Source organism: Eucalyptus grandis, chromosome 1 (genome assembly GCF_016545825.1).
Source record: "Eucalyptus grandis isolate ANBG69807.140 chromosome 1, ASM1654582v1, whole genome shotgun sequence".
In the NCBI taxonomy this organism is placed as follows: Eukaryota; Viridiplantae; Streptophyta; class Magnoliopsida; order Myrtales; family Myrtaceae; genus Eucalyptus; species Eucalyptus grandis.
Genome location: NC_052612.1, coordinates 47,393,073 through 47,414,020, shown reverse-complemented (window position 1 = coordinate 47,414,020; position 20,948 = coordinate 47,393,073). Strand labels below are relative to the sequence as shown.

At 41.7% G+C, this 20,948-nt stretch overlaps 3 protein-coding genes across 4 annotated transcripts; 2 read left to right on the top strand and 1 right to left on the bottom strand.

The window, feature by feature from the left end:
• The first annotated feature begins 1,888 nt into the window (after window positions 1–1,888).
• LOC120294911 (BEL1-like homeodomain protein 1) lies at window positions 1,889–6,238 on the top strand. Its single transcript, XM_039315911.1, is given in 9 exon segments — window positions 1,889–2,093; window positions 2,407–2,491; window positions 2,969–3,059; window positions 3,314–3,717; window positions 3,719–4,174; window positions 4,413–4,786; window positions 4,883–4,943; window positions 5,022–5,454; window positions 5,457–6,238. Coding segments are annotated over 6 exon segments (2,109 nt in total). The 5' UTR covers window positions 1,889–2,093; window positions 2,407–2,491; window positions 2,969–3,059; window positions 3,314–3,357; the 3' UTR covers window positions 5,882–6,238.
• A 2,269-nt stretch (window positions 6,239–8,507) lies between these two features.
• Window positions 8,508–12,390, bottom strand: LOC104446973 (BTB/POZ domain-containing protein At3g05675). Of its 2 annotated transcripts, XM_010060771.3 has the most exons (3): window positions 12,080–12,390; window positions 10,415–10,484; window positions 8,508–10,117 (listed from the first exon to the last, which is right to left on the bottom strand). In XM_010060771.3, exons 2-3 carry the CDS (start codon window positions 10,424–10,426, stop codon window positions 8,810–8,812), a joined length of 1,320 nt encoding a protein of 439 aa, XP_010059073.1. In that variant the 5' UTR covers window positions 10,427–10,484; window positions 12,080–12,390; the 3' UTR covers window positions 8,508–8,809. The 2 variants fall into 2 exon arrangements, with proteins under 2 accessions (XP_010059073.1, XP_010059067.1); XM_010060765.3 differs by lacking the exon at window positions 10,415–10,484.
• Window positions 12,391–17,546: 5,156 nt separating this feature from the next.
• Window positions 17,547–18,823, top strand: LOC104415061 (E3 ubiquitin-protein ligase PUB24). The gene has a single exon (XM_010026288.3). It carries the CDS (start codon window positions 17,606–17,608, stop codon window positions 18,821–18,823), a length of 1,218 nt encoding a protein of 405 aa, XP_010024590.2. The 5' UTR covers window positions 17,547–17,605.
• The last annotated feature ends 2,125 nt before the right edge of the window (window positions 18,824–20,948 follow it).

Sequence of the window (20,948 nt, the reverse complement as noted above, 5' to 3'; positions counted from 1 at the left end):
GGAGAAGATATATTGCAACATCACGCAATATCTAAATCAGTCCGCGAGTCAATGGCTTTTACCTACTCCTTTCCATGACATGAGAAACCAAGGGAGGTTCCATATTATTCGAGATTTACATTATGTTCGCATATACATAATCAACGTTCATGTCATCGCTCCCCTCTTATCTTAGGCCCAGCGTACCAATCCTGAGATGATGCTTCTTAACTAAATTAACTTTTCCTTCATTCATGACGATGTCGTTAGGCAGTTTTTCTTTTTTTTTTTTGGTTGACTTTACTCTATGAGCCTACGACCTAGCCAAAAAAAAAAAAAAAAACTAGGATAAGACCTCAAGTTAATTATGCACTAGCAAATACTAGTCGTCGTAGTGATCCGGATGGAAGCGCATAATTCTTACTCATTTTGTGGGCCAAAGGTTTTGACTAGGAATCCAGGAAAAGCAAAATATCGAAATTGAAATCATTCTGGCCGAAAGAAATTAGGGACGAACTTACAAATGAACGTAGATTAATGCAAGCATCAAGAGCCATTGCAATGAGGAGAGATATTTAGGCATGGAAAGAAAAAAAAAATATAAAATATGAAAGCTACGTAATGATAGACGTTACACACGCATCTGGACAAATCTTTTCTTAAATCTCGAGTTTGAACGCATTGAGACCAATAGACAAACCATATCTATTAGGGCCCAAATAGAGCGCGATGACAATATTCGTCTTCTCTGGAATTATGTGGAAACCACAAGGTTCAAATTTAATATACATCAACATTTTCTTTTTCTATCACAGATAGTTATTTTTACATGAAACATCTTACAAGATGGGAAGTTTAATCTCATGTTTTTACAACTCCACCTGCCATGCATTTTATCAATCCCAATCCTCAAATCTGCTCACTTTTGTTCATTTTACAATTTTACCGAGAAACCCTAGCTACTACAGAGTAATATCATCAATAATAGCACATGCACATCGACAATATAGAATGAATAACATCTTCAATTTAGAAAATAAAAAAGAACTTGAAGAACCGAATTCTAAAAGGGTAAACTGGGTCGGCCTCAGCTTAACAAAAGTATTGCAGCATGGCGATTAACTTAATGCCGCTAATAATTAAGGTAAGTACATTATTTAGAGCTCATCTTGTTATTTTCTTTCAAAATTATAATCTAATTTAGTCTTAGCAGTTCTTATCTTTGGGAACTTATATGTTCACGATCTTTTACTTGCTTTCATACCTCTGCCAAAAAAAGTCTGCATCTAAATAGCAATAGATGATTGTGGCATTGTGTGCTTGTCAAGTAACCCAAGCGTACGAAGTATATTCCTAAGATGGGGCAATACCTAGTAGGACTCAAAAAAATGCGTGTGAAAACGAAGGTGTCAAATTGACAATTTAGTTACGTAAATTGCGTTGAAAACCTTGTCTTAGGTTGCTAATTTACTAATACGCCTAGAAAAGAAGGGGTGGGGGAGAGAGAGAGAGATTTTTAAAAGTAGGTGTTATGGTGGTTGGTCCTGTGTTTCTTAGCTACTTAAATTGCTTTATCTTCAAACTCTAGCATCCAACCACATAAAATACCACCAAAAAGAAAGAAAAAAGAAAGAAGGAAACTCTTCCAAACGAATAATAAAATTGGAGAAGAACAGGATAACAAAAAGAAAAGAAAGGAAGGGGGTGGTATTGAATAAGGACAAAACAGATATTAATGAATGAGCAACAGGATCTCCTTCTCTGGTCCCTGTTCTTCCCCATCATCTTCCTCCTCTCTCTCTCTCTCTCTCTCTTTAAAATACATATTAGGCTTTCGTGGAAGGAGACGTTTCCTCGTTCCTCCAATTGTCTGTATCTTTCTTTCTCACGCATAAACAACTTTGAACTTTCGTTCCCTCTCTCTCTTTCTTCACTGAATTAGTTAATTAGTCGATCTCTTTGTTGGCCATGAAAGCTGCATCAAGAAATGATTTGAAAAGGGTAGGTCAAATCAAGAACGAGAACTGAACCAGAAAGAGAGTGAGACAGAGAGAGGGGGAGAGAGAAGAGAGAGAGAGAGACAGGGAGCGAGCTTCCCTCTGATCCGTTCGCAGGTACTTCTTTGCCCCCAAAAGCCAAAAAGTAGCAGAGAATTTTCATTCACACACACACACAGAGAACCCATGTACGCACACATGGTGATTCACTATTCATCGAAACGAGAAATACACACGCACATACCCGTTCCATCACCAAGAATTTTGATCTCTGAAGAAGGAAAAGACGATGAGAGAGAGAGAGTGGTGGGGGAGGGGGAAAAGATGGGCATCTTTTTATCAGCCCCCCTAACCTCATCTTACTATTTTTAAACCTCCTCACTCTTGTCTTGGTTCTTGTTTTTTGTGTTCTTATTTTACCTTTTCTCAGGATGGGAAAGTTGCAGACAGCAGAGGCGATGACAGGAAGCTGAGATTTTCCTATCTCTGTGAATCCCTCCATAAATCTCACACAGGTGGGTGATGCCGTCTCAATTCATTTCTTTCTTTTTTATAGGCCATCACCATGTTGTCCTCTCTCTCTCTCTCTCTCTCTCCTTTCTGGGGTGTCTGAAGTCTCTCTCTTGGTATTTGTTTTGATGATTGCAAGTGAAAATTATGGAGTGCAGAGATTGATGGCGATGATGAATGAATGAATGAAAATCACGTGTACACAAAACAATGTCTACTTGATAACGATAACGAATATATAAATGCAGAGATCATCGGTCCTTTCATACTCTCTCTCTCCCTCGCTCTCTATATATTTAAATATATATAAATTGACATGGCTCCTGCAATTACTTTTCCTTCCTCATCTCCTTCCATCCTACCGCCCCTCTCTCTCTCCAAGCTTGAAACTTGAGAAAAGATAGAAAGAAAAGTGATGACAATCGCATCAAAACTTTTGATACTCAACACAAACTTTCTTGGTTTCTTGATTTGGTTGTCAGGTTATTCGTCAATAAGTTCAACAGCAATACTCAGATTGACTCATCGTATGGGTTGATTCTTGATTCCACACACTCACCATCAGTGTGAAAGGTACTTCTTTCAACTCAAAGCTCAATCACACACATGCGAACATACACACACGCCCTCTCTCTCTCTCTCTCTCTCTCTCTCTCTCTCTTTCCCCTTCTGACTTTGCTCAAGCTTCTTTCCTTTCTTTAGGATAAGTGCTACATGAGCTTGTCGCTTTGTGTTTGATCTCAATTTCGCACATGAAGGTGATGAAGCTCACTAATAGCCCATCTTCTTTTCTCTCTCTCTCTCTCTGCGCGATTTGTTTTGTTCAGCGAAAGAAGAAGAGATAAATATTGAAGTGAAGTGAACAGCTGCGATGGCGACTTACTACCACCAGAGCTCATCTGACCCAGATGGAGCCCTACAAACCCTCGTCCTCATGAACCCCGCCAGCTACGTCCACTACTCCGATGCCCCGCCTCCGCACCAGCAACCCTCGGCGATCTTCCTCAACTCCTCCACCGCCGGGCCGCCCGCATCCCAGACCCAGCAATTTGTAGGCATCCCCCTACCCGGCAGCGCCGCCGACTCGCAGCCCTCGTCCATGCACGTCAACCACGATCTCTCCTCCATGCATGGCTTCATGCCTCGCGTCCAGTATAACCTCTGGAGCTCCCTCGACCCGTCCACGGCGGCGCGTGAGGCCTCCCGCACCCACCAGCAGCAGGGGCTCTCCCGCCAGCCTCTCCCCGCAGCAGCCCCCACCGACCCCAGCTGGGTACCGTTCCTTTGTCCGGGCCGAGCGCAGTGGCGATGGAGCAGCGGGTTCTCAGCACCCTCCAGCAATTTCAGGCGGTGAGGACGTGCGGATCTCGGGCGGGTCCCCATCGTCGGCCTCAGGCGTAACCAATGGGGCGGCAGTTGGGTCGGGCATGCAGGGGGTGTTGCTGAGCTCCAAGTACTTGAAGGCCGCACAGGAGCTTCTCGAAGAGGTTGTTAATGTTGGGAACACCGGAATCAAAGCTGAGATGCTGAAGAAGGCCAGCGGCCAAAGTAAGCCGGGTGGAGAATCAGCGGCACTGAAGGAGGAAGGAGGTGGCGACGGCAGTGGTAAGCGCGGCGCAGAACTGTCTATGGCTGAGAGGCAGGAAATTCAGATGAAGAAGGCTAAGCTCATAAACATGCTTGATGAGGTAAGGCTTAGATGGTAATTATGTGCATGATCAAGTCCTTGTATATATAAAATTGAAAAGTTATGGAGGAATTTTGGGAATGAAACTCCCCTATCTAATTGACTATAATTTCTAAAACTTTGAGATATCCTTCCTAACTCTAATTAAAGTTCATGCTAGTTAGGTAAGAAATTGAGTTGTATTAAACTTACAATGCAGTCCAATTAGCCTCCTCATGTTGGATCCTTGTTTATATCAGGTTGAACAGAGATACAGACAGTACCACAACCAGATGCAGATCGTGATATCCTCGTTTGAGCAAGCTGCGGGGATTGGCTCTGCAAGGACGTACACGGCCCTCGCGCTGCAGACCATCTCAAAGCAGTTCCGGTGCCTCAAGGACGCGATAGCAGGCCAGATTCGGGCCGCTAATAAGAGCTTGGGCGAGGAGGATGGCCCTGGAGGGAAGATCGAAGGCTCCAGGCTTAAGTTCGTCGACCACCACCTCCGGCAGCAGCGTGCTCTCCAACAGTTGGGCATGATCCAGCAGAATGCTTGGAGACCCCAGAGAGGACTCCCTGAGCGATCAGTCTCGATCCTACGCGCCTGGCTCTTCGAACACTTTCTCCACCCGTAAGCAACACTCTCGACGATCATCATTTGGAACTGTTGCTTAGAATCATAATGGACCTGAATTGCTGAAACTGTTCTTTCCTTTTCTTTATTTAGCTACCCGAAGGATTCGGACAAAGTCATGCTGGCCAAACAGACAGGGCTCACTAGAAGCCAGGTATAATTTTCTGATCTTTGTCCTAAGTGATTCTTAATGCTGTGAAGGTTCGGAGATTAAGCGATGCGTCGATTGCAGGTGTCGAATTGGTTTATAAATGCTCGAGTTCGGCTTTGGAAGCCGATGGTGGAGGAGATGTACACGGAGGAAATCAAGGAGCAAGAACAGAATGGGGGAGGAGCAGAGGAAAAACCAAGCAAGAGTGAACGCGAGGACTCAGCATCCAAGTCCTCTGGCCTCCAGGACAAGGCCCCCAACTCCAATGAGAACAGCACCAAGAGCTTCAAACCAAAGGAGATCACCTCGAGGAACCACGACACCCCTGCCATCTCTACTAATTCGGCTTCCTCCATCGGGGGAAACGTCCGCAGCAGCAGTTCCGGGTTCACTCTCGTCGGCCCTTCGGAGCTGGAAGGGCTGACACAGGGGAGCCCGAAGAAACCGAGAAGCGCCGAGCTGCTTCAGAACCTTAGCAATGTCTCGTCCTTGAATGTCAACCCCAAGCTCGGGAGGCCATATCGATGAAGTTTATCGACGAGGGGCAGGGCCGCGATGGCTACCCGATCATTGGAGGAGGGCCCGCCAACTTCATCGGCGGGTTCGGGCAATACCCAATGGGCGAAATCGGGAGGTTCGGGGCCGATCAGTTCGCTCCTTCGTTTTCAGGTAATGGGGTCTCTCCCACATTTTCTGGGAATGGTGTTTCTCTCACTCTGGGCCTTCCACACAGTGAGAACCTCTCTCTATCTGGCGCTCACCAGAGCTTCCTCCCTAGCCAAAACATTCAATTAGGTAGGCGAGTCGACATCGGAGAGGCGAACGAATTCGGGGCGATGAACACTCCCACCATCCCTCACTCTTCATCTGCGTACGAGACCATGAACATCCAGAACCGAAAGAGGTTCCCTGTGCAGCTGTTGCAGGATTTCGTGGCCTGATACATTGGACCACGGATGATTCTCTCTGCATCGTCAGAGTTCGGGATGAGGATGATGCAAGATGAAGAATGGTAGTGTAATTTTAGGTTCAGAACCGGGCTTTTTTCATATTGTTTTTAACTTCGCCTGTTCCCTACATTATTTGGGGAGTAAGTAAGCTGCATGGTAGTGTAAAGAAAGAAAATTATAGGCCTATACTTTTGCATAGAAGTATTTTCAGTTAATTTAGACAGCTTTAGGATTTCAGAGAGATGATTGGGGATTGTATATTAATTTTGTAAGCTCGGGTGATGGATAGAATGTAATATCACAATACTTAGTCTTGGGTATACCATTATATGCTGCTTGTTACCGTGAGGTTTGATCTACCAAATGCAGGGAAGCAAAAAAAAAAAAAAAAAAATTTGCTTTAATCCTGTGGTTGCTTGAGGAGATCAAAACCCTTAGAATCAATCTTTTGAAGGTATGTTATGCCACAAAAAGTCGTTAGTTGCTAATCTTCAATGTCCGCACGTGCTGTTAACGAAGCACGAAGCAAAAATCGAAGCAAAAAAGACCGAGAATTCAAGCAATACTCTGCTTCTAATCCTGTTATTCAGAACCATTAGAATGGATAGAAAGAAACCCACCATAGTATAAATTAGATGCAATCTTCGGGGATGTTCATAGCTATACAGGCACCGGGAATATTTCTAAGTGCCAAGCCTTTTCATTATAAACTCAAGAAAAAGAATTGAAAGAGACGGCTTGATATTGCAGATGAAATCTTCAGGAGAATGTTACATGTAGGTGGACTTCAGGAATACAATGTCATCATCACCATCATCCAGGAGAAGCAGGAGGAGGTCTCTTCAGTCTGTGTCATGGCAACAAAAAGAACTGTTAAAAGAAGGAAAAATGACAGGGTGCTAGGTTCTTTGAGTCCATGAATATTAGAGTAGAAGAAAAGGGGAATAAAAGAACCAATACATATATATATATATACACACACGCACACACACTAGCAGAAGTCATTTTCTCAGCTCAAGAATCCAGACTACTTTCCTCTCCTGTCCAAGAGCACTTGCTTTCTTGACTTATTCACTCTCGCTCCTTTTTTTTTTTTGATCCTTATCTCAGTCACAACCCCAAAAATAGGAATCAAAATAACAGGAAAGAAAAAGATAGCTTCCTCCTATTGAGACTTATCTCATTAGAATAAGCTGAACTTTTGACATTTGGCTCGCATGTTTGCACAGACCTTATTCCCAAAATCACAACTCTAGCTGGTTTTCACTTTTGTGGCCATGCCCACAATGGCCAGGAATCTCATGATGACGATGCATTTCACCATCCCGGAATTCTGTTGTTCCAGTGTAAGGTACACAAGTGAACTGGCTATAAAATAATGAAAGGTCTCTGTCAGTCAACATTTATATGGGTAAAAGCTACTAGATAAGACACCTTACAGAAAAGCTGCTGCAATAGCCTCCCGAGGTGGGTCTCCCCATGAGCTATGTTTTCACGAACTTTCATGAATTAATGACAGAAATAGTTATTACCGCCGGTATCATTGGCTTTGGGCTCTATCTTCCACACCAAGAGAAGAAATTCGAACCCTAGCATTGTCATTAGGTATTCTTAAGAATGATATCGTAGTGGTGGATTCTGTGCTAACGTCACCTCAGATTTACTTTACCGGCCGCCGATGACTTAAATAAGGGTACGAAGTGAATCAGTTTTATCAATGACTATTCTAATTATTAGGAAATGAGTAAAAATGAAAAAAGAAAAAGGAAAAAAGTTTTAAAAAGATGAAAATGCTCCTCAAGCAATAAGATTAGGTCTTTCTTTAAAGCTGATATGTTTACTTCGTATTCTTATTTGAAACAAGTTTTATTTCAGGTCTTTATTTAAGAAAACGGGAGAATTTCAGGTCTTTATTTGAAATAAAGTCTACTTTAAATTCTTACTTGAGAAAATGAGAGCATTTCTTCAAACTCTTATTTAAAATTTTACTAAAAGGAAGAAGAAGAATCGAATAGGGACAATTATAGTTTCACCACAGGAAGGATAATTATTAGCGGAGAATCAATTGTGGAACGGGAAAAATAAAAAAAAGGAAGAAAGAAAAGAAGAATCGATCCAAGAAGAGATCATACAAGGAAGCAAAAGGAATAGGCGAATTGACTTTAGATGGCAAGAATCTGGCATGATGAAAAAGACCACTCAAATTGGTCACACGAGCTCTGTACAGTGTATAAAGAGGTAATGCAGTTATGACCCAATGGCAAAATTCTTGCTGCAAGGGATGCATTTACTAATCATTGCTGCACTGGATGGGATTGACATTTGACAGTCACGGTTCCCATCCAATAAGGCTAATACTCCGAATAATAGGTGAAAAAAACCAAAGAGAAAAGTTACTTTCTGATTCAAAATTTGTAGAAGTTGGAAAGACCATTTCTGACCCTGGACCGAGTGATCCCTTTGAAAAGTTGTTTTGAACAGGATAAATAGTCGACCAAACACCCATATGATCTTAGAATTCAAACGAAAAAGTACCTCCTGTTGCAGTTGTGTCACGTCTTGCAAACCAGCATTTGGAAATTTTGGAACGTAAGAACATATTTCCTTATCGTGCCACTTTCCAAAAAAACCGATTGATTTGCTTCTTGGGCAGTAGCACTGAAACTGTGGCACGAAATACTTTTCTCGCTGTTGGACAAAACATTACCTGACGACTAGACTACTGAGAATTGAGAATGACAAAATGAAGCCAAACCATTAGGCAATCAACTGTACAGCTAGTTCTCACTACAACCATGTCGGGGGACAACAATTTACAAGCAAAAGCTGACTTTGCACATACAAGAACTGTCACTACATGACAATCAGGGTTATCTGCAACCAGCCGGCCAAAAAATCTGTAACGTGGATAATGGAAGATCAAGGAGTGCTAGATCCGCCATGGTTCCCATCCAAAATGGCTAATCTTCTCTTCGCAACCTTGGACCGGTAACACCATACTTCAAATGCCTCAGTTAGATCAGGATACCGAATATAGTTATTTCCCAACCATTCAGTCAAGATTTCTGCTTGATCTCCTGATGGCAATGTAAGCACCAATGAAACGAAGGTTGATTCCAATGATTGCCACAGCTCACCATCCACTTTAAGTTCCAAAGTGTCGTCACCACTGGATGTGGTGGAATCTATGGCAGGTTTGGCAACTCTTACAAATGGAAGCCAGACCTTGACTGCATGCAGCCTCTTTGATGCTGGTAAAATGACATTTCCATATGCGATTGACTCTAAAACCTTTGCCGCAACTTCAACAATCTTCACTGTCGTCTTGATTGTTTCACTATTTGGTTCTGGATTTGATGGATGAACTATCTTCACAACTTTATCTGATGCATCCATCCAACAAATAACCAAATCCCTCATTATCTCTAACTTTGTCAATATCTGACAGGCCCATGATAAATCGGATAGATAGAACTGAAGTATATGCAGTGCCTCAGGGGCCAGTTCCGATGACTCGCAAAACAAAGATTCTAGCAGGCTGTTAAATCTCGCAAAGAGTCTACTCATGCACTGTTTTACCTCAGATCTTATCTCATCATCAGCTTTTAGTAGAGGTTCATCATCATCTTCAGTAAGCATGTACTCAAGTTGCTCTTGAGCTGAAGTTTTAAGATCGTTCATATCTTGAGGAGGTGATGATGTGGCTAGTTGAATAGCTGAACGAAAAATCCTCATAATAGCTGATGGATTGACAGGTTCGAGGCGGGAGAGAATTGGCAATACTTGTGATCCCATGCCTGGTATGGTTTTAAGAATCTCCTCCTCCTCAGTCTCTTCCCATGGGACTGCTTCCAAGTAGTTAACACAAGCAGTGATGATCTGTAGGCACTCAAGCTCCACGGCCACACGAAGAATGCCAAGTGCATTCCTAACCCCATGCCAAATATCATCCCTTGAGCTTTCTTCAACATAAAATAGGCGTAGAACATTGACATGGGAGTCAAAATCTGATTCTTGACAGTATACCTCAACGCAGTTGCGGGAATCAAGGATCTGACACGTTGGCCATTTCTCAGAGAGACGATCTGCAAAATATTTGCTCTTCTCTATAAGAATGTGAGAATGACAGTACAACCAATCATCTCGACCATCACTTGTTCGCAACCTCACAACAGTGTCGCTGCTTGACCGATCACCAAAATGGCAAGGAGCCTTTTCTTCATTAACCTGAGCTACAGGAAACCCAGCAGTCAAAGCTTGACGGATGAAAGTCAACTTCACTATAGTTTCCTCTTAGAGAATGAATAATGTCCTCATTTTACTATCTTCATACAGTGCCACTATCAGCATATTGATTCACAATATTTGTGCCATTAAGCATCATTTACAAGCAGCCCATTGCATGGCAAAGTATCTACAGAAGAGCTAACAAAATCCATTCACCCAATAGTAGCTACAAGCATAAAAATATTGTAAAACAGAGAGAAGCAGTTACATCGATAAAACAAGAGTGACATCACATACAGTTGACTCCATTAGAGTAATGAGCCTTAAGATGTTTTGCTTGTCGGAGTCATCTTTTAGAATAGACAACCTGCAGAAGATCCGAACAGCTAATTAGCTGCTGGAGTTGGGATTCTTCTCTGGAATTCGGCAATCATACTATGTAGTCTCCATGACTGGTGGAACTAATTTCCTTCAATCACGTAAGAAAATATTAAAGACTCGGACTAAACTGCATTAGTGATGATATTTTTGAGAAGACATATTTTCACAGGAGATCAGAATGCTGATGAGGGAAAATTTTAAGTTTTTACCTTTTTTTCTCTTAGATATTCTAGTTTGTGAAACCAAACTCCATGTTCTAATAAACAAACAAGTTCTCGCTGTTATAATACAATCGTTCGTTGAGAAAATACTTGAAATTGAAGTATTCTTACGATCTGTAAGAATTTTTTGATATCCTTTCTTTTCTTTTGAGATTTTCTGAGTGACCGTCTTCATTATAGAAAGATGTCAAGTTTATCATATGTATTGGCACCTAACAGTTCCTATTGTCATCATTGAACAACCGAGGTTGTGCAGGTGCAATCTTTTCATTCAATAAGATAGGAAAATCGACACTTCTTTTTATAAGGGAAGCAATTAGTTTGAACATAGAAATTCAGGCAGGAAGCAAACTAAGGAGTATACAGTAAAGACACCTCATCGAAACATACTGAATGATGTCGATCTCTCAGGGACTTTGTGTAGAGGAACTCAAGCTACAATTTTACCAAGCAATGGAGATTCTGCTGCATAGTGGGCAACAGAGGACCAATGGAAATATTACTAATGCTCCATCCAGTCTAGCAAGTGGAACTGGGAGACAAGAACCTTCCTGAGAAGTCCCTTCATATTATTGGTTTCCATGAACAAAAGATCCCAAATTCCTGCAGATAGACCTGATTTTATAACGTCTGACCTCTAGTTCAAGTAAGAACTCTTAGGGACCGCAGATGCAGAGATTTAGAGCATGTGTGAATAAGATGTTACTTGTACTTGGGGTTTTTACTGTGCCTAATTTTGATGTTTTTGCTTCATATTAATGAGAATCAAATTAAGGCATTCACCTGTGGATATGGTAGGTTTTCCTAACGAAGACTAAGGTTAATTTCATTGAATAGCTTTGCTATCTTCCACAGTTACTATCCACCAGTGCCAAAAGTTCGAGCGAAAAAAAGAAAAAACTCTCCTTCGATGCTTGCGCTTATGACTGCTAACTAGTTTCGACATATCATTGCATTCGGTTTTTCACCCGAACCACGACTCGAATTCACCGAAGAATCAGCTTTGGATTCCCCACCTCACACCACAAACCCCCCCCCCAATGCAGAAGAGAAACAAGAGAAAGCGTAAAACATCAAGGAAGCGCAGCAACAACCCCAATGCCCCTCCAATACACACTCAACCCTCAGGCCCACCACAGAAACATCCTCCATTTCGAAACCCCCAATCATTCGTTCAAGCCGCAACCGGGAGCCACCAGGACCGCCATTAGCAGGCGTTCCCGAAGCAAAGCTCGAGAAAACCATCGGTAAAACCGACGGCAAGCTCCCGAAATGCGCAACAACATAAACCGAAGCAAAGTAGGATTCCGACCACAGAACACGCGGATCAACGCCGCAAGAAAGCCCCACGATCGTTTACCTCGTTCGCGGCGCGATGGGCGAGGCTCATGGTCCTCCTTCGCTCGAGCGAGCCAACCCCGAGGCGCGGGGGGCGGAATCGAATCAGAGAAGGCGGGGCGGAGGCGAGGGATGTCCGGATTCGGGGCGGAGAAGAGGAGGTTCGGAATCCGCCATGGGAGATCGAGAGGAGAAGAAGGAGAAGGAGAAGAAGGGAAGTGCAGAGTACGGGAGCTCGATCTGCGCATCCATGGCGGATTATTATTAAGCTTTCGCGAATCGGCTTAGCTTACTGGTCGGGCTGTGTGGTGGTGGGAATTTTTTTGTGAAGTTTTCCCCTTTTTTCCCCCTCATAAATCGAGCAAATCAGATGGACCGACTTCTAATTAAATTCGCTTGTAATAATAGTGATAATAAAAAATAAAATGCCGCATATCTTACTTTGAAGAAGCCACGTATTATTCGTTCGGCAGTGATTTTTGGAAAGCAAGATAACACCTATATTTGTAGCCATTTAAAAATTGCATCAGTTAAAGTCCACTTTTCCACGTCAGCAAAAGGTGAGGCTTCGCTCCGCATTAGTGAATACCTGCCACGAGAAGGTGCGGATGTGATAATTTACGGGCTTAATTTCCCAGAAAACGCCCGAACCATAGGTCCAATCCAACTTTAATTCAACCTTTTTTTTTTTGAGTCTTACTAGCATAACAGAACTATTATAAAAATAATAGTTTGTTATAAACATAAATTTTTAAAGAAGTGGATATCATAATAATTTATAATTATTTATTATATTTTTATAGTAGATTAAACATCGTCGTCTCATCATTTTTCATTTTTATATTCACCTCGTATCCCAAATTATCCAAAAATTGCTGTAGCTCCTTCATAATTATCAATATTGGGAGGTTATCGTTGTTTTATATGAAGGTGAAGGTGACGGTAAATACGCGGGTGAAAGTTTTATGATTTTTGTAGATTAAAAAAATTTGGAGCAGAAATTGAATTGGATCTAATATTTTTGGCTCTTTTTCTAAAGGTAATTAAGCCCATGCTATGGGCGTATAGTGACAGAATGTGGGCCGCAAACTTCTTAGCAGGCGGAACGTCCTCAATAGAATTTGTATCCGCACGCTTCGAGGTCCACTACATTCTCTCCAATTGGGACAAGGCCCAATTATCCAAAAATCATATTCCTTTTACTCCCACGTTACGCCCTTCTAAAGTCTATTTATTTTGCGAAAAATAAAAATTTAAAAGAATATATCTTTTATATCGCTTGGGATAATTAGCTTATTCAAAATATTTTCATTAGCGATAGCAATATTTTCAGGAGCAATGAAATATTTTTAGTTTAAACTTTCTTGTAATTAATGTATGTAATTATTTTTTAAGAAAATATTTTTCAAAATGTAAGTTTTCCATGAAATAAAGTGATCCTTGATTAAAAATCCTAGGATGGCATGCAGATTGATCGACCTGCATAGAATCCTCTAATTATCGTCACTAATTCAAATTGACGACCCTTCCTTCCCTAGCATTAGTGGGATTTTCTATAATGTACTTCTCATGTGCATATAGTCGGGATTCCCGGTTCTCAACATTTTTTCCATGTCAATTGCGGTCGTGGGACAAGAACAAGGTGTGCTTAAGGGTTGGGGTCGGGAACAATTGCTGTTCATGATTCTTAACAACGCAAAATTATGGCGAAATCGCTTGTTACGAGAGCGTCGCAATATCAAGAATCAATAGATTATTTCGATTTATGTATAAAAGTCATGCAATTTGATTTCAATGAAGTTTAGATTGAAATTTCGCGTTGGAACTTTAGTCGTTCCTTCGGAATCAATATTCGCGGAATCGAGTTTGATTTCGTCCCGGAGGGGACAGAACGGAAAGAAGGACAATAGATCGACCTGGGCAATAGGATAATAGCGTAGACGTGGTAGCTAGTGATGATAGTCCACAACCCATACATTGACTTGTTGACTTGTTGACTGGACTAGGACGGTCGAGTCTCCTCCGCTACCTTTAGAATTGTCGACCGCTTTCGCGTCATTTACAAATTGAAGTTCTTTTCCTTTCCTTTTTGAGCACTTGCAAAAAAATGGATTTTCCTTTTCCTTTTGCTCGAAATATACTTCTCATTTCAAACGAAACATTACAAATTGAATGCAATATTAGAATCATATAGAAAAAACTCTATTAAGATAATATTTTTAACTCCAGGGGAGATTATGAAAAATAAAATAAGATGTAATTCCTATTTGATTAAAAAGCTAGATTTGCAAGCGCACGAGTAGTTTCATGTTTGGGTTTATGGGTCTGGACCAAATTCCAACCTCTATCGTGTTGAATTAGGAAATAAGAATATGTAACGGAAGGTTGAATAATTTAAGAGCAAAGACCATGTTATCGGATGGCATCAATTAAGATTTTGCAATCGTTTTCTCAAAAATCGCTTCGGATGCGTGGGGACTTAGCATAATTGCAAGCGAGAAGGAGAGTTGCTGCTTCCACTTCCATTGGTGGGTTCCAATGTCCTCTTCTTATCCAAGCTTGGACTATCGAGTTGCTAGGCGATCCTGCAATAATACTTAAGGCTCATTTGTTATTTTTCCACGCGTTATCTACATGGAGTTGGTATAGATTGTCTTCCAACTTGTCAAAGTTGTCCTTATCCTGGGTCCTTTTGTTACTCGTGCGTCTCACGATAACTTTTAGATTCAAACCACGTAACTTTTCTTCCATGATCTCAATCATACTAAATTCAAGTCCTAACGAACTGGGCACTTCCAAAACCATGAAGAACCTTTTCTCACGAGCTGAGGATCATTAGGTCGCAATATAGTAGATTTCAATTGTTGATCGTAATACTAGTCAAAGGATTTGCATATTACAGTACTCTGTGCAGAGAATTATGACGAAAAAATGGCATGTGATAAGGAGTCGAGACAAGTCACATGATCGAGAGATCGATCCATGGAGACATTACGGGAGCGCTGAAAGCGCGAACTATGATAGAGTTTCCTAGATAGTCTGCCTCTTGGGCACCGCTCCGTGATCCAAAAATCGGAACCGGTTCGACTGCGTTTTGATCTCTGAACTTGCTTTCAACGATGCCATTTGACTAAAACGAGAACAATTTTGAATTCGATGGTCGTCTTGTCCGGTTCTGCTCGAGCTAGATTTTTCCGTGTCGACTGACATACTTATTCAAATGTGAGAAAACAGTCAAATGAGAAACAGACTTTTTGCATGGAGTAGTGTGGCTGTTCCTTGAGCACACAAATGAGAACCCGAAGAAGAGACGTTTTTTTTCTTTTTTCTTCCATGGGTCTAAACTCAAGAAAAAGGGCGTCTTTCGTGGAAATTGAGTCCCTGATAAAGAGAGCATGACTTGAGGGAGGACCCTACCGACCCATACGTTGCTTGACCGTTGACTCGTCGAGTAAACGCTGCTAAACGACGAAGTTCTTTTGCTTTCTCACTGAATTATCCGCGGGGTAAACCCTAATAATGCAATGACCATGCTTGGATTATTCTCGTTCAGTTCCCCATCGCCTTCCTGACATGTGAGCGGAAAGTGGCTCCCATCTATAACCGCGTACGAAGCGAAAACTAGGGTCGTGGTCTCCTCCTTTTTCGTCCCCCCAAAAAAGCAATTTAGGTCTGCTTTGAATTTTACCATATTGCTTTTCAATGATTTAGGCACTTCTTTTTCATGAATCGATCCGATGTGGTGTGGTGTGATGGGATGTTTGATTCCACACATTTCTATAATTTTTTGAGGGGCACGGGCCATAGACCCTGGTCGCTAGGGGCCATGGAAAACTCAACAAATCGATTAAGTTTATGGTCATGATCTCGACGCGAAATAAGTTAGACCAATTATAATAATATGCTATACCGCATGAATATCCATGTGCTGGACTTGACCCGGCTCGTCAATGTTTTCAAAAGTAAATCATTCCTGAAAGATTAGGAATCTACAGAGAATTTACTTAGTTGGAGTCTTCCCTTGAAGTCTCCTTTGTGTACCCTAAAAAGGAAATTTTCTAAGAATCAAATCTGACATCATTTTTGTAGAGTCTCAAGCTCATAAGTTGTATTATTGATTCAAGCAACCCTTATAATATTTAGCTTATTCATATTTGATCTCTTGTGCATTTGAATTGTGGGATAATTGCGAAAAAAGATCATAAATCTATTGTACGGATGTCAATTTAATTGTAAATCTTTTAATATGATCAATTTAATTCTAAATCTTTTGATAATTTATCAGTTTATTTATTTTGATTAATTTTACTTGGAAAACGTTGACGTTGACATCGACCATCAGATATAATGTAACAGGCATTAATGTGAACAATCTTTATAATTTTTAATAATTTTTATATTTTATATTTTTGCCTTTCCCACTATGGCTGGCATGCGTTGCTTGAGCCTCATTAGCCATAGTGGAAAGAAAGAAAATAGAAAACTTAGAACAATTATTAAAAGTTGGAAAAAAATTATTCATATCAGTATTATCAATGCTACATAACATTGCTAATATTTACATTATCAATTTCTGATCAAAATTGACAAAAATGTTTATGATTAAATTAGTTATCTTGAAAGGTGTATGATTAAATTGATATCCGTACAAAATGTATAAAGTGGGTGGGGGTTGGGGGGGGAAGAGAGGTCGCTAACGTATTTCATTAATTCAATTCACAAACATCGTAATGCTCGTGTCTTCCGACCCCTAGTTCAGCCCGTAATTTCTTTGATATTTGCTCTCGCTAAAGCTTCAAAAGATCTCACGTCAAACCGTATGAGAAGCGAACACTTTCTAACGTGTCTATTTCATGGCCGACCAACACTTCACAAAAACATAATAATTTGTATCTCATCACGCTAAGAGCCTAAGAGTTCCGTTTCTTTAAACAGCGGCAATTACAATGTGGTCACTTTTTCTTTTCCGGCGAGATAAAAGAATGAACGTTCATGTAGAGAGAGAGAGAGAGAGAGAGAGGAGAGAGAGTCAGCTTAATTATGGCGTGTAGTCCCCGCGAGCCGCTTAATTCAAACACAAATCTTGACCCACGTCTCCCGTCTTTGAACCGGGGGCACAAACTAAGAAACAAAATCATTGCGTACGTCTTGTATTCATACACATCTTGAATAACTTACCATAACTTATCTGAATAACATGCTGTGATACATTGTCTTCTTCTTGCGTCTTCATTCAATTTTGCCATAGACCCAAAAATCCCTGCTTTGACCACCGAACTCTCTCTCTCTCTCTCTCTCTCTCTCTCTCTCTCGGAACGACCAGCAACAGAAGACCTCTCTGTCGCTCTCTCTCTCTCTCTCTCTCTCTCTGTTTGCCAACTTTTTAAATAAAGAGAGCCGCTCTTTCTTACCAAAACGAAGCCTTCTTCATTCACACAACTTCCTGTTTCATCGATCTCTTCCTCTATTCGTTCACACCACACACCCACGAGTTTGCTTCTCGTGATATCACTTACAGACACCAAAGTTAAATTGCTGAGGTCCGATTATGGACGATGTTGTTGATGTCCCCGAGTACTTCAAGTGTCCCATTTCTCTGCGACTGATGAGAGACCCGGTGACTGCCGTCACCGGCATCACGTACGACAGAGAGAGCATCAAGCATTGGCTTCTCGATGGCAAGAACTCGACCTGCCCTGTCATGAAGCAGCCGTTGACGAAGGACTCCGACCTGACCCCGAACCACACCCTCCGCAGGCTGATCCAGTCGTGGTGTGATGAGAATGCCTCTCGGGGCATCGACCGCCTTCCCAACCAGAGAACGCCCCTTGACAGGTCCTGCTTGCTTAAACTCATCAGAGACATCCGATGCCATCGATCGGAGATCGAGACCCTTAGACGCATTGATATGCTTGCGGTAGAGAACGAGCGAAATAGAAATCTTATGATAGAGGTTGGGGTGCCCAAGGCTATAATATCATACGTTGCAAATTGTTGCAACGAAAACCGGACCATTGGTCTTGAGGAAGCTTTGCACATACTAGTACTACTTCGAGTCCCATCCGCACCCGGGAACCTACTCATCGGCCAAAACGATCGGATCATCAAAACGCTGACTTGGGTTTTAGGTTGTGAAGTAGACAATTGCGTGGCAGTGAGATCACACACGCTTATAGTCCTCGAGAGGATGTTCAAAGCGGCGACCTCCTCAGTGCTAGAAAGATTGAAAAGCGAGTTCTTCCAAACAATCATCCGTCTCCTAAGGAACGGCATCACTCAACAGGCGGTAAATGCGTCCCTCCATATATTGCTAGACTCGTGCCCATGGGTGAGAAACCGTGCCATGATGGTGGAGCACGGCGCCGTGTTCGAACTCATCGAGCTGGAACTAGGGTTCCCGGAGAAGAAAACCACTGAGCTAATCCTGGGAGTCTTGTTCCACCTATGCTCTTGTGCCGACGGGAGGGCTCAGTTCATGGGCCACAGATGCGGGATCGCCGTGGTCTCGGAGAGGATTCTGAACGTCTCGCAATCCGCGGACGAGTGCGCCGTTTTCATTCTTTCAATGCTGAGCAAGTTTTCGGGGAATTCGATGTTTGTTCGGGAGATGCTAATGGTCAGAGCTGTGTCGAAGCTTGGCTTGTTGTTACAAGCGGATTGCGCGTACTTGAAAGAGAAAGCTCGAGAGATACTTAAGACGCACTTCGATGAATGGAGGAAGTGTCCTTGCATAGATGATACGCTCTTCACTAGGGGTGCGAGGTGAGTGCACGATTTCCCTTTTCCCATTTTCTATGGGATTTTGGGGCCATTGGAGAGTGTATGAATAAACTAAAAATGTGGTTTCTTTGTCACTCAAGTGTCGATTTTGCGAATATGGGAGAAAAGCGTTGATATTTCTTGCAGTGTATCAGCCGAGAAAAATAAAAATAAATGACGATCTTTTTCATACTAGTTGCAACTTCTGACTATGGATAGCTGTCTCATGCATTAGTTCTAAGTTTCTTTCGGAATGTTCAAGTTATTATTTCCAAATCATTTCGTCTGAATATTGTTCTCATGTTTAAGAATTGGATTATTGTAAGATCCACCACCAATGTAAAAAATAAAAATAAAAATAAATTACAAACACTATTTGATAAGTAACAAGTGTTTTTGGAGTTACTTTTGTAATTGAATTTCTTCATGTGTCAACAACCCCAATGTGAAAGTGGAAATTTCTTATTCCAACAGTTGATCTAGGAAAAGTGCTTAAAAATCTCACTTTGAAAACATAGAAGATCATAATAATTATTGGTCATCATACACAAGAAAAATATCAATTTTTAAAAAATCCATTGCAATTATGTTAATTTAATTCTGAACTTTTTTTTTTTTTTTTTCAATTCAATTCTAAATCGGCATTTGTCTTGCCAATTTGGTCCATTCGACCAATTTTGTCTAGTTGGCATTGACATGCATAATTTTTTGAATATATATTTTTTCGAATTTGCTTATTAATTTTTTAAAATTTTCTTCGATGCTTGCGCTTATGACTGCTAACTAGTTTCGACATATCATTGCATTCGGTTTTCACCCGAACCACGACTCGAATTCACCGAAGAATCAGCTTTGGATTCCCCACCTCACACCACAAACCCCCCCAATGCAGAAGAGAAACAAGAGAAAGCGTAAAACATCAAGGAAGCACAGCAACAACCCCAATGCCCCTCCAATACACACTCAACCCTCAGGCCCACCACAGAAACATCCTCCATTTCGAAACCCCCAAACATTCGTTCAAGCCGCAACCGGGAGCCACCAGGACCGCCATTAGCAGGCGTTCCCGAAGCAAAGCTCGAGAAAACCATCGGTAAAACCGACGGCAAGCTCCCGAAATGCGCAACAACATAAACCGAAGCAAAGTAGGATTCCGACCACAGAACACGCGGATCAACGCCGCAAGAAAGCCCCACGATCGTTTACCTCGTTCGCGGCGCGATGGGCGAGGCTCATGGTCCTCCTTCGCTCGAGCGAGCCAACCCCGAGGCGCGGGGGGCGGGAATCGAATCAGAGAGGGCGGGGCGGAGGCGAGGGATGTCCGGATTCGGGGCGGAGAAGAGGAGGTTCGGAATCCGCCATGGGAGATCGAGAGGAGAAGAAGGAGAAGCGCAGAGTACGGGAGCTCGATCTGCGCATCCATGGCGGATTATTATTAAGCTTTCGCGAATCGGCTTAGCTTACTGGTCGGGCTATGTGGTGGTGGGAATTTTTTTGTGAAGTTTTCCCCTTTTTTCCCCCTCATAAATCGAGCAAATCAGATGGACCGACTTCTAATTAAATTCGCTTGTAATAATAGTGATAATAAAAAATAAAATGCCGCATATCTTACTTTGAAGAAGCCACGTATTATTCGTTCGGCAGTGATTTTTGGAAAGCAAGATCACACCTATATTTGTAGCCATTTAAAAATTGCATCAGTTAAAGTCCACTTTTCCACGTCAGCAAAAGGTAAGGCTTCGCTCCGATTTAGTGAATACCTGCCACGAGAAGGTGCGGATGTGATAATTTACGGGCTTAATTTCCCAGAAAACGCCCGAAACATAGGTCCAATCCAACTTTAATTCAACCTTCTTTTTTTTTTTTTTTTTTTGAGTCTTACTAGCATAACAGAACTATTATAAAGAATAATAGTTTGTTATAAATCATAAAATCTTAAAAAAGTGGATATCATAAAAATTTATAATTATTTATTATGTTCTTATAGTAGATTAAACACCGTCGTCCCATCATTTTTCATTTTTATATTCATCTCGTATCCCAAATTATCCAAAAATTGCTGTAGCTCCTTCATAATTATCAATATTGGGAGGTTATCGTTGTTTCATATGAAGGTGAAGGTGACGGTAAAT